A 17,711-nucleotide genomic window follows, 5' to 3' on the forward strand; every position below is an offset into this window, starting at 1 on the left:
GCAATAGATTGCAGGTGGAAGGGATACGTTTAGGCTGCAGGTGGAGGTTACAGTTAAGCTTTGGTGGTAAGGTTTAGACTTAAGGCGAGATGTACTAAGCCTTGAAAAGTGATAAAATGGAGAGTGATAAACAACCAACCATCAGCTCCCGCCTGTCATATTTCAAACACAGCTTGTAGCATGGCAGTAAGTAGCTGCTAGTACTTCAGTACTCTCCATTTTATCACTTTTCAAGCTTAGTACATCTGGCCCGGAGCAGGCATGTCCAAACTATAGCCCTCCAGCTGTTGTGAAACTACAAGTCCCAGCATACCTTCCCACAGTTTTGCTATTAGGGAATGCTAAAACTACGCCAAGGCATGCTGGGATGTGTAGTTTGACAACAGCTGGAGGGCCACAGTTTGGACTTGCCTGCACTAGAGGATACAGTAGAGATTAGGGTGAGGGATAGCACTCACATACTTATTGGTACACCAGAGGATCGAATGTCTGAACTTGAAGATCTCAAGTGAAGTTGTGAAGGTGGTAGATTAGATAATTAAGGGTATTCCCTCATATTCTGTAGCTGCTATGCAGCTTCCTAATAGAAGAGCTGTCCCCGATAAGATTTTTGTGTTTATATTGTCACCAAGTTTATGTTTTGCAAGAATAGCCTAAATTCTTGCCAAAGATTTGAGGTGGTCTATGAAGATGGCCTAACAGTAGGAGTAGCTGTGTAAATTGGTCTCATGGGCATGAGATGATTAGGACACTGATGGAACAGGGCTAGCTAAAGAGTCTCTAGATTTTAATCAATAGTACGAAATGAAGCAATTAAATCCTCTGTACAGGGCCGGCTCTACCACTAGGCAGCTTTAGGCATCTGCCTAGGGCGCCGTGATCTAGGGGGCGCCACCAAGTCTACAAATCAAAAAATCAAGGATGTCTATGAGGATCCTTGTTGTACTTAATGCAGGTGGCGGCCGTGGAACTTCTAAGACCTCACCTCAATACTTTCCCTTGAGACATACTTCCTACATTGCTGCCCCCTCCTCCTTGCACTCTGTTGTGGGTGGCAAAGGGGAGGGCGCAGAGGACCTCCAGGAAAAGCAGGGGTCTTGGCCACCTTCCAGGGGGGGGGGGTCACGGGGATTAGATGACCACATGATCTAAAAAAATAATTGGGTGGGGGTTAGGGGGGGGGGGGGAGTAGGTTTAAGTTTTGCCTAGGGTGCTGAGAAGCCTTGCACCGGCCCTGCCTCTGTAACAACGTAACATTATTGGAGGTCTCCACATTTCCATCTCAGGCTAAAGCACCAGTGACCTTTGTTTGACCTTTACAGGCTGTAGAACCAAATTTCTTAAGTCAATGGTACAGAAACACATTGACTTTCTCCATGAACAAACTAAAAATTATTTAATCAGCAATACAGTTACATTACCATCGAGATGAAAATCATGTGCAATTTCAGTCTAAAGCATAGGTAATGTTAGAGCGAAATAAATCATAAAGATGTCAATCTCACTCATTTTATAACTTATCTGGTTGCTTATTCTCTGACACAAAAAAAACATAAGAATTGTTCTATTCCATTTCCAACAAATGAAAATAGCATGGGTGATATTGATGGGGCCAATTGCCTCTAAATGTTGTGCCACAAAATACACTGCTCAAAAAAATAAAGGGAACACTAGTGCTGTGTACACACGGGGGCGATATGGGCTATAATCGCTGGGAATATGGTCGCAGGCGACCATATTGCCAGTGATGGAAGTGTGCCCCAGCGATAAATCGCCGGGTGCGCGCTCCCATTTTCTGCCCCATTGTAATCGCTGGTCGCAGGAGCTTGCTCCTGCGACCAGTTAATTACCTCTGCGGCTCCCCCAGCAGAGGTTCCTTTTCATCAGCGACGATCTCTGAGGAAACACTGAGCAATATATTGCAAGCAATATATCTCCCCCAGTGTGTACGCACCTTTAAACAACACAATGTAACTCCAAGTCAATCACACTTCTGTGAATTAACACTGGTTGACAATCAATTTCACATGCTTTTGTGCAAATGGAATAGACAACAGGTGGAAATTCTAGGCAATTAGCAAGACACCCCCAATAAAGTTGTTCTGCAGGTGGCAACCACAGACCACTTCTCAGCTCCTATGCTTTCTGGCTGATGTTTTGGTCACTTTTGAAAGCTGGCGGTGCTTTCACTGTAGTGGTAGCATGAGAGGAGTCTACAACCCACACAAGGGGCTCAGGTAGTGTAGCTCATCCAGGATGGAACATCAATGTGAGCTGTGGCAAGGTTTGCTGTGTCTGTCAGCGTAGTGTCCAGAGCATGGTGGCGCTACCAGGAGACAGGCTAGTACAACAGGAGACGTGGAGGAGGCTGTAGGAGGGCAACGACCAAGTAGCAGGACCGCTACCTCTGCCTTTGTGCAAGGCGGAACAGGAGGAGCACTGCCAGAGCCCTGCAAAATGACCTCCAGCAGACCACAAATGTGCATGTGTCTACTCAAACGGTCAAAAAACAGACTCCGTGAGGGTGGTAACAGGGCCCAACGTCCACAGGTGGGGGTTGAGCTTACAGCCCAACACCGTGCAGGACGTTTGGCATTTGCCAGAGAACACCAAGATTGGCAAATTCGCCACTGGCGCCCTGTGCTCTTCACAGATGAAAGCAGGTTCACACTGAGCATGTGACAGTCTGGAGACGCCAAGGAGAACGTTCTGCTGCCTGCAACATCCTCCAGCATGACCGGTGTGGCAGTGGGTCAGTAATAGTGTGGGGTGGCATTTCTTTGGGGGCCGCAGAGCCCTCCATGAGCTCGCCAGAGGTAGCCTGACTGCCATTAGGTACCGAGATGAGATCCTCAGACCCCTTGTGAGACTATATGCTGGTGCCGTTGGCCCTTGGTTCCGCATGTGGCTGGAGTGTGTCAGCAGTTCCTGCAAGATGAATGCATTGATGCTATGGACTGGCCCGCCCGTTCCCCAGATCTGAATCCAATTGAGCACATCTGGGACATCATGTCTCGCTCCATCCACCAAAGCCACGTTGCACCACGGACTGTCCAGGAGTTTGCGTATGCTTTAGTCCAGGTCTGGGATGAGATCCCTCAGGAGACCATCCCCCACCTCATCAGGAGCATGCCCAGGCATTGTAGGGAGGTCATATAGGCATGTGGAGGCCACACACACTACTGAGCCTCATTTTGACTTGTTTTAAGGACATTACATCAGAGTTGGATAGAATAGAATCAGTTGGATCAGCCTGTAGTGTGTTTTTCCACTTTAATTTTAAGTGTGACTCCAAATCCAGACCCCTATGGGTTAATGAATTTGATTTCCATTGATAATTTTTGTGTGATTTTGTTGTCAGCACATTCAACTATGTAAAGTATTTAATAAGAATATTTCATTGATTCAGATCTAGTGTTATTATAAGAATATTTAATTGATTCAGATCTAGTGTTATGTTAGTGTACCCTTTATTTTTTTGAGCAGTGTATTAGGTTATCTGTGGTACCCATTTACCCATGCTGGAGATCTCAAGCAATTGTCCAGCCTAGGAAGGAAAACACAGACTACCGAAGTTGCTCCTACTGTATGTGCCACTGTGTGTATGGTTCCCTTTCCTTTGCTTTTTTTTTTTTTCCTCCCTCCCCCCGCTCTTGTTTTGATTTACCAGGCCAAAGGGCATTCTCCTAGAAGCATTGTGTCAATATACATTTTAGTAAACTGCATTTTTTTTATAGTTTTATTCAAAAGTGCAGTCCTTGTTCCATGGAGCCAACGGTCAGAAAAGATTCCCAATATGCTTATATTTAATGCAGCCATTTCCAAGAAGTTCCAATGACTAACTTTTTTTTTAAATATTTGCAACTGTAGTCACAGGAACACTTAAACCCCGTACACACAGGGGAGATATATTGCTCAGCAATATATTGCTCAGTTTCTCCTTTTCATCAGTGACCAGAGATGGTCGCTGATGAAAGGGAACCTCTGCCGGCGGTGCCGCAGAGGTAATCAGCTGGCCGCAGGACCAGCGATTATACCAGGGCTGAAAACGAGAGAGCACACCCGGCGATTTATTGCTGGGGCACACTCCCATCACTGGCAATATGGTCGCCAGCAACCATATTTCCAGCGATTTCAGCCCCTATTGCCCCTGTGTGTACACAGCTTAAGTCGTTCAATATGGTCTTACAGCTTGTCTATAGTTTTTAGTTTTATTTCTAATCTAGTCAGACAACCTTCTTTGCTTTCTAAGGTCAATGTTTAGTGTGAAGCACATGAAACCACAAATTACTTTTCTCCATTTAAATGAATGATGGATTAGAGGACTGGTATCCTATTAGCCCTAGAAAAAAAAAAAAAAAACATTGTGCTGGACAAAAATTGGCATTCGCACTAATTTTTTCCTACCTATACAATGCTTATGCATGAAAAATATATAGGGTCACTGAAAACCCAGACGTATGTATTTTTCACAGCTGCCATCACTGAAGAAAAGCCTGCTTAATGCAGATGTTTCACCTGCATGAGGCAGGCAATCCAAATCCCCCGAGATGTGTAAACTGTCGGGGCTAATCAGTTACCCCCGGCCTGCTACTGCATTTTAAATATCAATATACTGAAATCCAATTATTTCTGATTTTTTTTTTATGGGGCCCAACAAATCTGTCTCACTCATTTTAGAAAATCTTTGTAGAAAAGCAATAATCTATTGTACAGCAGTACATAATATAATGTGCTTTGTGAAATAAAGGAAAAAAATTGTATAATACCACTTTATAGCAGTCGTTCCCAAACTGGGTGCCGTGGACTCGTGGTGCATGACCAATTAAAAAAAAATTTGGCCAATGTAATAAGCAAATAGTGTACAAACAGAAGTGAATCCTTTCTGTTACTACATAACTAATAAGGAGATAAACATGATTTTCTTAACTTAATACATTTTTCTAACTCTCAATAAGAAATGTTTGGCCTAGGTGTGCCAAAAATTCTGACACTACGGGGTGCCGTGACGCACAGAAGTTTGGGAATCACTGCCTTAAAAATTTGCCTGCAAGTTTAGGACCATATCTGGAATAATAAAGTAACCAGTGACTAGAAATCCTAGTTCCACCTACTTTGAACTAGGGCAAAGTGTGATAATCATAAAGATTAGGTTCTAAAGACTTTTGCACTATAGGGGGTAGGTTACAGTTTGTCTTACCATACCATCCTTTTAAACCAGGACACTCATGAATTACACAGGTTTTATGGCTGGCTTTCAAGCTTGCATTACGAGTGGTTTAATCAGCCACAGCAACTGTGTAATCCATTAGTGTCCCATTGAATGGGCTAGTAAAAGACTGCAGTTGTGAATATTTTCATTTTTTATGACTAACTGTAAACTGCAGTAATATTTTCTTAAAAATGAGTCCCAAGTTAATATTCTACAATGCGGGGGGACTTCTGGTGGGATAATCATTGTTTATGGATGCTTTTAAACAGAGCTCCCTCATTCTTCTAGAATCTTGTATAATGTGTCAACTAAACAGGTTTCTACATGGAATAATCTCATCCTGTACATGTCTACTGCCTGAAGATCCAGGTTGACAAGACATTTCCTATGGTTGATGGAGCTTTTTATAACACTGGAATCCAGCATTTGAAGACTCCTTGGTCCAGTGTGAATGTCTCCCATAAAGTGTTTTCCTTCAGAATTCCTGGCATCCCTCTTCCAGTGTGAGGCAGTGGTGGAGTTCTTGTGAAGTACTTCTGTGCCTTCTTATATACTTGTCTCGGCTGCAGCTGCTATGACATCCGGCTTTGGTCTACTGAGGTTGCGGCTGTCCGGCAGTATGCGGACTCCCTGCTACCTAAGAGGCAATATGGAAACACCAGTTTTGCTACAAAATCTCCATACTTCCTCTATCTCCACTTTACTTGGCTCTGCATTTAATCTATTACTCTCTAAGACTTTCCACACCCCTGACACATCAATCATTGGAAGACAGCAGAACATCTGGAGTTGCCATGGCTCTCTTAAGTCCGGTGTCTGGCTGGATCCACCTTAGATCATAAACGTATATAGCAGCACTAATTGAACAAAATGAAATACAAAATACATGGATATGTAAAATGGATGTAAATTTAATCGTAATGTCTCCGCTACCCGCCCTTTTCTTTTAGATTAAATTCTTCAAGCACAAATATTTTCTTTTTCTGGACACCTTATTCACCGGTTATTGGGATGGCCTGTACATGAGGTGGTGGTGGTGGTGGTGGGGATGAGAATCTGGATGTTCCCTGCAGTCCTAGTACAAATGTAGCCAGCGAGATTTTAGGATAACAGGCTTCCCTCTATTTCCCCACCAATAAATGCACGAGTTGAGCACTTTTGATTTAATCAGCAGCATTTAGATTAAAATATTCCTACAAGGGTACTAGATGCCTTCACTTCAGACTGCACCAGTGGTATAAGCAACTTCAAGGAAGCTAAAACAAATACACATAAGTAATTACCCTGACTGATGGTAATCCTTTATATACGGATACGTAAAATGGTCTCGTAATCTCAGTAAGCAAATACACGGGGCATACACACGGGGCGATATATCAGCGACCGATATATCGCTCAATACCCCCTTTTCATCAGCGACCAGAGATGGTCGCTGATGAAAAGAAACCTCTGCTGGCGGTACCGCAGAAGTAATCAGCTGGGGCTGAAAACGGGAGCGCGCACCCGGCGATTTATCACCGGGGCACACTCCCATCACTGGCAATAGGGTCGCCAGCGACCCTATTCCCAGCCCCTATGTACACAGCTTAAGAATATTTTGGGAGAGATGTATCAATCCTTCAAAAAGAGAAATAGTTGAGAAGTTGCCCCATAGCACCCATTAGATACTAGCTAACCCTTATCAAGCAGAGTCTATAAAATAGGTAGAACCTGATTGACATCTCCATTTGTCACCTTTGGAAGGTACCCCCAAATCTTTAAGCAGACACGTAGTTTTCTTGACAAACTAATTTTGTGTAGAGAGCACTCCTGGAATCTTATGGCAAGTTTACGGCTACCATCCACCTTTTCCTGCTAGTTCTGACAAACCAATGAAGAGACACAAATCACATCATTCATCGTCATATATAAAAAAGGCACATTATATGCAAATGAAACTCCAGACACAAAGGAATAGTATATAGTATTTGATAGCAGCTTTTTATTGGTTACAAAACCTAAGCCCATATACAAAATTAGGAACACATTTTGATGCCTCTTTTGAAATAACATTTTAGTCTATTTAACAAGTTAATAAAAAAAAGGAAAAAAAAAAAGAAATTATGCATTTTTCAAACACTGTTCTAAAAAAGAAAAAGTGCAGCAATATTCTTTGTTTTTGTAACTATCAGATGATGCAATCCCTACCAAAACTTAATAAGGTCACAAGGGAGGAAAGCTACCTAAAAACACTGCTAAGGCTTTAAAGTGTCACACTGGCCTACTCCATGACGGCAGCCATTTTGTGGGCTGAAGTAACACGTAGGGGGGTGTACAGACTCGATTAGCTGCAAGCTCCCTTTGTGGCCTAGCGCTCTTACAGGTATTACGATACACAAACCAGTATTTTCACTTGCGGGCAAAAAACAAGCAATGTTTCTCACAAGAACCCCATGCAGTCTCACTGCACGAAGTTCCTACCAGATAAACACTGGGCAGCTCACAAAATGGCAGCTACACTTTAAAGTAGTCCTGTACATAGTTTCTATAAGCTCAAAGAAAAAAGAAAATAAATAGGAGGAAATATTTGCCAATGAAGTTTTATTACGCAGAAACTTCTCCCTAGGCAGAACAGAGGACAAATGCTGCTTATATAGATAACCTTTGTACAAATTAGAAAGAGGGGTAAAATATAGAACTAAGAAAAAAAATGTAACATAATACAAAAATAGCACTGAGATTTCTTCTTTATAATATATGTGACCGTATCAAGTTCTGCTATAAACTGTCTACCTTAAGTAAAACACCACACATTTTACACTACTGTGTGAATGGGATGCAGCTATGTTAAGAAGCCAGCTCTAAAATTCTCAGGATGGGGGGGAAAGAAAAAAAGGCACAATGAACTTCAACTCAATTTTTTATGTGCACAAGAGTTGAAAAAAGTTTTGAGCCACCTTAAAGAGAAAGTGAATCTAAAATTTATAAAACCTATAAATAATCAGAGGCCAGACCGCTATATTAAAACAGATTCTCTAGCAAGTAAAAATCTTGCAGTTTAAACATACGCTTGTATCCATCTTGGGATACAAGACAAACCCCACCCCCCTCTTTAAAGTGGCTCCACCTTGGCAGAAATATATATATATATATTGTAATGAATGCACACCTGCTGTGTTGTTCAGAAGTGAAAGGTTTTAAAGGAAAGCTGACCCACAATTTTGGATGGCACCTCTTCTCATTATCACAGTAAACAAGACCCAAGTCTGCTAACTAAAAAAGTAGTTTTAATTCAACTATCCCTTCACATCAAAGCGTCAGAAACGTCATACGCAATAAACTGCGTTCTAGTGTTCCTGGTACAAAATGTTTCTAGTCACTCCCACCCAGTGGCGGATCCAGTGGTTGGGGCTACAGCACAGGCAAAAATACAAAATAGGGGAGAAGCACCAACTGCCACCTCAAACATCTGCAGGCTTGGAGAGCAGGTGAGGCTCCCTTATTTGTATTTTAGACTGTGCTGTAGCCCCACCACTGGAGCGGCCATTGCTCCCACCAAAAATAAAATAAAAATCCAATAAAATTATATATAGTAAATGTATATTGGGAATTCTGAGTTTCTGAAAGCAACAAAGCCATTTAAATATATAACACCATATGACGGCCTGACCAGATTCAGAAAATTATTATTGGCATGAAACTGGTTGAACAAATTTTAACTTCTTAAGCCTGTCATAACATGAGGTTTTTGAAATCACTGTACAGCCCAAAGAACAGTATTATGCCAGTACCCCGCAGAAGCCTAGAACATTACTGGCTAATAGCCAGAGGTGCAACACTGCTCTCCTTGATCCAGGTAGATGATTCAAATAGCCCTATATTTATTTTTTAACCAATTTATGGTGGACACGTAGGAAAACTGTTCTACAAGTAATGAAGTAGAACACCCAAAAATGAAGTACCGTCTATATAGCTCTAATCAGATCTATATGGTTACTACTGGGTTAAAAAATATCTGGTTGCTTTGGGTTACCCGTGGAAAAATTAGTAAAACTCACCTGCCGTAATCAGGATACAGCTTTTTATGGTGTCTGTAGAACAAGCGTCCCCTAATGCTGAACTACATTTCCCAGCAAGGTTTGGCGGCCCAAAATTCCACAAAAGGCATAAAGCTTAAGCTTCTAAGCTCTTGCATGGATAGTTCTTGGTTTGCTGCCAACCACACTCTCAAAAGCACTTTTCACAAAGTAGAAATTGACGATTTACAGTAAACATGAAAAGCTCCACAAGTTTAACCCAAATTGAAAAAAAGAAATAAAAACGAATCACCTATAGCCAACTAAGCAAAACATAATATACCGATGTCTATTGAAAGATGAAAGCAAGGTTTTGGTTCCCCACCCACGATATTTTAGGAGGAGATCTTGTTGGTCTCAATCTCTGCATTAACCTAGATTTCAGGGACACTTGCTTTCAGCTTGAGACCAGGTTTCTAAACGACGGGTTCTAAAGCTCAGGGGGGAAACTCCATGCACAGCTTTTGGTTACTTCAAGAACAGCAGGAAAAAAAAAAACATTAGTTGGAGTGGTTCGGACAGGGCGTGATGTTCAATGAAACAGCAAAGCGGTTTGCTTTTCAAAAAGTTCCCATTTCCAATCCTGACTTGGGAGGCAGTTTGGGAAATACTAAATAAGAGACCGGATTACAGTTTTCTCTCAGACAGATTTTTGTTTCGTCAGTAATTCACCCAAGTTAATTTTCTTTTCATTCAGTTTTTGTGAATTATATCTTTTGGCTTGCATTTTATTTTTTTATTCCATTAAATTTATAATTCCTCAAAATATGAAAATGTCTATGGAAGAAGATGAAGGATCAATAGTAGACCACACTCTTGCTGAGTCTTCCACAATGTATGCATTATCGCAAAGTCTTCATGTACAGTGCACCAGGTTCAAAGAGAAAAAAAAAAAGCTACTTTTCCACAAGAAGCTGATATGCCATCACTATGTAATCATTTAAAAACAAAACCCCAAAAAACAAAAACCCTAGAAGGGCTGGATGTTGTGGCAGTCAGCACACAGTGCCAAATGGAAAAGGTAAAAAAATACAGCTGGGACTGTTAGAATTTCAATGAAAACCAAGCTCATGCATATGCGATTACAGTCCGTGTGAGGGTGATGTTTGGCAAGTGACAGATACAGGATTCGCTTTAGAAGCATCAATAAGAAGAGGCGTGTATCTCGTAATCTTTCAGGGATTTCTTCAACTGGTGGAAGTCTGGTGGTGCTATATGCTTTTGGACAGGTAAAGAAAAACTGCACTGCAACACACTTAGAAGTTAAATTCCTTTGTCTGAAGGTTGGATGACGGCTCAAAGTTGTAGGTACCTTCCTGGGTGGCTCCAGGAATGAGGCTTTGATCTTCATCAATCTGTCCATGGAAAACAAAACAAGTATAAATAATAATTAAGATTACACAGACAGTAATACATTTAGGGGTAGATGTATGTAGTAAAAAGAGTGGAGAAGTTACCCATGGCAACCAATCAGCTGCTACACATTTTACACTTGATAAATATTACAACAGAGATGACCGGTTGCCATGGGCAAGTTCTCCACTCTTTTCACACATCATACCTCTAGCCCTTGTGCCAGAGGCTCGCAAATGTTGGGGGCCATTTCTCTCACAATGTGTCAGATGTATTAAGCCTGAAGAAGCGATAAAAACTGGAGATAAAGGGCGGGATGTGCTAAGGTAAAACCCGGCTGCTGCGTCTTCGCCGGGCAGGGTATCGCCACCTTTGGTGTAAAAGGGTCACAAGCCAAGTCACACCCAGGTACAAAATTATGGGTACGACCTGGGAAAACTGTATAAATGACTTGGAGAATAAAATGTGGCAATGAGAGCAGACATTTGTATCTTAGGGGGACCCACTGAGCATCAGCACTTTGCCCTAGCCTGCTTTATAGAAAGCAAATTGCTTTGAAGGGTAACGCTCTGATTTTGGATGTACTGTAGTTGCGCATTATATCCTATAAAAGGAAGCCCTTTAGACAACAGGACTATAGCAGTTTGTAAAGTTATTCACACACAGGCAGTGCAACTATGTAACACTTTAATCGTAAAGTGCTGTAACTTTTACCCAGAGTGCTTGGAATAAAATTGCTTTTTTTAAATTGAAACCACCATAGTGAAAACCTACTAAAACACAAAAAGAAAGAATACTTAGTGGTCTTGCCTCGGTATGAATACATTTTATAAAAAAATGTAAATACTAGTTTTCATGCCCATCTGGGTTCTGGTTCTTAAAAAGATGAAATCATCTGTATTTAATGTAGCAGTCAAACTGAGAAATAATTACTGAAATAAAAGTCAAAAAGACAAGGAAGAGTTGTATATTTACTGTAGTTTACTGCACAGGGCAAATGCTGATGAACTGAATAGCTCAAGGGGGAAGCCCAGAGGTATGCAAGCAAACACCATACAGGACTGGGGGGGGGGGGTAGATTTATCAGGAGATACTGCTTCTCCTCCGTGGCGCATGGAGAAGTGGTATCTGTGCTGTTATGTACATTGATAACAGTACCCCGCCGCCCCTCCAGCCCTCCACCACAAAGTAAGAGAAGTGTGCCAAGTGATGTCTTTATCAGCTCTGCTATATACAACGCAGCATGCTGATATGCAGGAGCAATGTATGTAGGGCCAAAAAAAGGTTATAGACAGCTGTAGGCATCGTTGCCCATTCACCATCAAATGGAAAGCTCTGTCCCATGATGCTGGCACTGTGCTGCACAGGAGATCTTGCAATGATGGCGAGATCTCCTGCATACCCAGAGGAGCCGGGCGGAGTGAAAGACACAGTATCAGCGTTGTGCGCTCTAACTGGAGGCGGGTGATTTAATTCCCTTGCTCTTGTGGACAAGATGCAAACACATCTTGACGGCGTGGCATCCTACTTCAGTAAAAATGAAGCAAGGAGTGTTATACCAGCGTGATATGTGCGGGTATAATACATACCCACAGTATGCCCTGGTTACAAACCATTGAGTGGTTGGAATATACTTACATCGTCACCAGAGAAATACTGATCTATGATTTCAAATGCTAGTTTGTAAATTTCTTCATTCTCATGTTGCTGCAGCGCTTCTATTTTTTCCAAACCTGGAAGAGAACAGAACGATATGTGAAGTGTAAAGTGCGCTGGACTCCTGCGATGGAAGCGGTTTACGAAGATCAAGCGACAATAAAAATCAAAATTACGGTTGGGGTAAATGTCGGATGGGTCGGTTGTGTGCCATACTACTCATGCCCTGAAATCACAGAATAACCCACAAACTATAGTTTCCAAACTGTAAATCTGTAGATTGACCAGTAAATGAAACTCCATAGCGGACGTGTTAATATTATCGCTCTCAGATGGCTGTAATCCAGGTTCTCACCTCCACACTCCTCTATGATCTCAGCAATTGTACTCGCTTCTTCCCCTGCCATTATCAGAATGTTTTTCAAGCCATCCAGGACCACCTGGACCACTTGGGAGTCTTTCACAGCCAATAAATTGCAAAAGGGTGGGATGACATTTTGCTGTACAAGATATTCCACCTGTAGGGAACAAGGAGCGCGAGACAATTAAGCAGCCTCAAGTTACCATAGCGACCAGTCTATTATGCCAGTACACTGCACACTATCAATTGTTAGAAACTAAAGATTTCAAGTAGTGGTTCTCAAATGCGGTCTTCAAGGCAACGTAACAGTCCAGGGTTTAAGTATATTCAAGATTAAGCATACAGATGGAGCTCAGCCCATCTTTGCAGGGGCTGGCGTTTCTATCGCCAGCCCCCGCCATGGGGCACGCGTGCACGGACGCTTGCGCGCCCCCTGGACACGGAGCCTGCCTCCGGTCCCCGCCGCCTCCCCCACAGGTACCCCTCGCCACCCCGAGAGCCCCCTTAACCCTGCCCGTCTCCCTGAAGTGGAGCCGGGCAGGGACACGCAGCATCCCCGCCGAGAGACTGGGACACGTCCCAGTTCAGTGTAGCCCCTGTCCGCCGGTGCTCGCCAGCGGGGAGGGTCTGGCGAGCCCCAGCCAAGGATGGCAGGGGCTACATCTGTAGGGGTTTAAACCAATTTAACTGAAGTACTAATTAAGTCACCTGGACATAGATATCCTTTCAACCTGGACTGTAATTGTGCATTGAGGGCTGAGTTTAGGAATCTCTAAAGAGGACAAGTTACCTGTGATAATCAGCTATCAAGTACATGCTATAAAATGATAGGTAGAACCCATTGGTTTCTGTGTGGCACCTTCATCACCCAACCTAGAAGGTTTGATATCTCTACCCGTAAGGGTTATGGTATATTAGATCTACAATGTTAGGTCGACAGGGAAAAGGTCGACAATGTGTTTTTTTTGGTGCCTATGTCGACACTGACACTGTCTAAGTGGACCGCGTCCCCTCGCTATTATATTCTCCCTCCACGCCGTAGTGGACGATAGGGCATGAAATACCGCCTGTCGGCTCTAAATTTTGTAAGAAAATACATGTTGACCTTCAGCTGTCGACCTTTAACCCTGTCGACCTTTAGACTGTCAACCAATAGTGGTTCACCTAGAGTCAATCTATGATCAGTCCAGATACCACCTGTAAGGGAGGACTACAAGGCAGCTAAAACACTTTTTTAAAATGCAGTCACTTCACATTAAAAGTAGCATTATAATACCCAGAGGAACACTAATGTACTCACGTTGTGAATGTTAATTGTCGTATTTACCTGGTCTTTACGTCCACTTATTGTCAAGTTGCTGATCGCCCATGCAGCTTCTTTTTGAGTTCCAAAGTCACCCTGCAACGGCATAGTGTATTCACATTACCAAGCGGACAGAACATTCTAATGCATCTGTAAATGGCTTAACACACTACAGAAGGACACAACCACTTTGCATCATTCAGAGACTCACCTTGGCCAGCTGATGTATGATCATGGGAATTAGTCCAGCATCAATAACAGCTTGAACCTGTTGCTGGTTCCCAGCTGTGATATTGGATAAGAACCAAACTGCTTCCTAAAAGCATCAAAACAAATGAAAGTAAATATAATACACGAACCGAACCACGATTGCGTTTATGTACAATTTAAAGAACGTATGCAATACCTTGTTTATTTTCTCCTTAGGATGCGTCAGTAGGTTTTGAAAGTGAGCGAGAACATCACAGTTTAGAACCACCTGAGTCTGCTCATCCGTGCCAGTCACTATGTTGCCCACAGCTCTTAATGCCGCGGTCTGAAAAGGAAGGGAACATAATTGAGGTTTGTGGGCTTGTACAAATCAAAATGTTATGCAATAGGAATCAGACTAGCACAGTGGCTCTCAAACTCGGTCCCCAGGACCCCACACAGTTGACGTTTTCCAGGTCACCTGACAGGTGCACTCATTGCTCACTGCCATTTTAAAAGTTTAAATTTTATTTCACTTGATTCCTTGATTGAGGAGACCTGCAAAACGTGCACTGTGTAGGGGTTCTGAGAACAGAGTTTGAGAACCTGTGGAGTAGCAAATGTTTTACAAACACACACAGAGTATCGCTATTAATAAGTAACTGCTGCTGACAAAAGGGAATTCTGCACATACATTTTTCGGTACTTGTTTCCTATCTGGGCGCCCGTCGTGGTGATCGCGGGTACATTTATGTGTACCCGCGACGCGACCGACGCGATGACCGCGATTTCCCATTGAAACCCATGTTAAACATGGAAATCGTGTCGGTCGCGTCGCGGGTACACATAAATGTACCCGCGATCACCACGACGCGATGCTCCCGATTTCCCATAGGAATCAATGTTAAAAGGCGCGATGGACCCGATTTTACTGTTAAATGGCTCAATGTACCCGATTTGGCCATAGGAATCAATGTTAAATGGGCCACAGAGCCCATTAACCCTTAAATGTCCCCCCCCCAATTTTTAACGCCACCCCACGATCCACGCCAACCCGAAGCGTGGCGAGCGCAGCGAGCCCGCGAGGGGCGGCGGTACGCGTCCTCCGACCTTTTCATGCCCTACTATCCATGTCGGCGTGGAGTGAGAATATAATAGTGTGGCGAGCGCAGCGAGCCACCGAGCCCGAAGCGTGGCGAGCCCCGCGAGGGGACGCGGATACCTTCACAGTTATACGCGTCCCCTCGCGGGCTTCACAGGTGTCCGTGGCGACGCCGACACCTGTGAAGCCTGCGAGGGGACGCGTCTACCTGTGAAGGTATCCGCGTCCGCTCGCCACGCTTCGGGCTCGGTGGCTCGCTGCGCTCGCCACACTATTATATTCTCACTCCACGCCGACGTGGATAGTAGGGCATGAAAAGGTCGGAGGACGCGTACCGCCGCCCCTCGCGGGCTCGCTGCGCTCGCCACGCTTCGGGTTGGCGTGGATCGTGGGGTGGCGTTAAAAATTGGGGGGGACATTTAAGGGTTAATGGGCTCTGTGGCCCATTTAACATTGATTCCTATGGCCAAATCGGGTCCATTGAGCCATTTAACAGTAAAATCGCGGTCAATCAGCCTTTTTTAACATTGTTCCCTATGTAAAAATCGCGGTCATCGCGGGCATCCCGATTTACCCGCGATGACCGCGATTTTTACCCCCGATGACCGCGATTTCAATCGTGGGCGCCCAGATAGGAAACAAGTACCCATTTTTCATATAACAGTAACAATGTGTTTTAAGTCATGTTATAATCTTTTCTATTCAAGGGGATCTATTTTTAGTAAGATATTTAATGTAATTGAATCTATTACCATTATTTATTTATAAACAATAACAAAACTTAGTGATGTGGGAACTGCAGTGACAGGTGGAGCGGCGCTCAGCGTGGCAGCCAGGCAATTTCTTCATAAGGAAGTGCAGCACTCTCTGCACAGAGTGCTGTGACTGTGCAAGGTGGTGCCGCTGGTGTGGTTCCCCTGCGCTCGCTTATGCACCCGGCACTCTCACCAATTAAAACTTGTTGCAGGCGGACACAGATTCCGGACGAGCACAGTGTGCAGTCCGGAATCAGCATCCAACTGCAACAAGTTCTAATTGGTGAGAGTGCCTGGTGTCAGGGGAGTCCATCAATGGCGGGCGGCAAGCATCTCTTGCCTGGCAGACCATCTGAATATTTTACCCTAGGGAGAACACTGCTATGAATATACAGAATAAAATATATAATTTTTTTTTAAAGTCACCAAGAAAGTTTTAAGATGTCAGAATATAATGGAGTATTATATATAATGTTTACAATTAGTGTGCTGTGTATTAATACTTATATGTGAACGTACTAATCAAATAACTTATCATTTCTGAAACTCTTTCCATTATCTTTCATTATCAAGGTATCCTCAGGAACATTTATTACCACTTGTAGAATTATTGCGCTAATTCGTGCACATGTTCTCCAGCTAGATGAGCTGGACAACAGAAAGATACACACGATAAACGTTTATCTGCCTATCTGGTTGGATCAAAAATCTGGTAATGTATGGGAGCAAATTCGCAGAAAATGGTTAAATCAAATGAATAAAAACCAATTAGAAAGTCCATTTTTGTTTGTTTGTTTGCTAGTGTTTGGGAGCAAATGACTATTGATCATTCGCACATCACCAGAGTTTCGTGCCAACCGGTAGGGCTGTAAGGTGTCATAAGAACCAGTACTGAGAACAGTGAAACAAACCACGATTACAAAAACTTTGGATACGTTCTCCTTGCTATAGAACACATTTTATGTTTACCTGAACTTTTACTTCCTGGTGACTCAGAAGCGGTACTAAAAACGGCACCACTCCAGAATCTATAACCATCTGTATTTGTTCATTGCCGCCATCAGTTAAGTAAGACAGAGCCCATACTGTATCCACTAAAATCTATATAAAAAAAGAAGGCTTTTATTAGAAGATTGTAATAAACAAATAACGGCATCAGTATAAAGGTGGTAACAAAAAAGAATTATGAAAATTGGATCTTTGTATACTCGCAAGCGGTAGTTACAAAATAACTCCCAGCTGTCACCATTTACACACATGCAGTAATAGTCATCTGACATTTTTAACTAGGTTTATCATTTCAAACTACACACTCATCCAAAGAACATTTACCCTTTCAGTCTGGAGTAGATACGAGTTCATGGACAGGTACTGACAATTTTTATTAATAAATAATATCTGTGTGTAACGTAACTGTAGACATGAACAAACAGAATATACTTACATTAATATCTGTATGATATATTAGGACACACAGAGCAGGCAAGATCTGAAGAGGGAAGAAATAAATGTCAGCAACAAAACATGTTCTCATTTCTGTTACCTTTAGCTGCGTGCACACTGGAGTGAGGTTGGGCTGATAATCCACTTTTTAACATATTGCTCATATTATACATTATGGCGCACTCCCACTGTTCTAGTTTGTACAGCAGGAAAAGGAGATTGCTAGCAAGCAAACATTGTGATATACTGTTTGGTCGACAGCAAAACTGCAGTGTGTGCGCA

General features: G+C 42.9%; 1 protein-coding gene across 2 annotated transcripts in view; it reads right to left on the reverse strand.

Moving 5' to 3' along the window:
- Positions 1-7,166: 7,166 nt before the first annotated feature.
- The window catches only part of KPNA3 (karyopherin subunit alpha 3), a 52,658-nt gene continuing 42,113 nt past the window's right edge, over positions 7,167-17,711 (reverse strand). The window contains exons 10-17 of one of the 2 annotated variants that reach the window (XM_083169692.1): positions 17,431-17,475; positions 16,956-17,087; positions 14,347-14,475; positions 14,152-14,256; positions 13,938-14,036; positions 12,632-12,794; positions 12,259-12,353; positions 7,167-10,622 (exon numbers count right to left, since the gene is read on the reverse strand). In XM_083169692.1, coding sequence (XP_083025818.1) covers positions 10,524-10,622; positions 12,259-12,353; positions 12,632-12,794; positions 13,938-14,036; positions 14,152-14,256; positions 14,347-14,475; positions 16,956-17,087; positions 17,431-17,475 — 867 coding nt within the window. In that variant the 3' untranslated portion in view covers positions 7,167-10,523. The remainder of the gene's footprint in view (positions 10,623-12,258; positions 12,354-12,631; positions 12,795-13,937; positions 14,037-14,151; positions 14,257-14,346; positions 14,476-16,955; positions 17,088-17,430; positions 17,476-17,711) is intronic. The other variant, XM_083169693.1, reaches the window with a different exon arrangement.

This window comes from Crinia signifera, chromosome 2 (genome assembly GCF_055691185.1).
Source record: "Crinia signifera chromosome 2, ASM5569118v1, whole genome shotgun sequence".
NCBI lineage: Eukaryota > Metazoa > Chordata > Amphibia > Anura > Myobatrachidae > Crinia > Crinia signifera.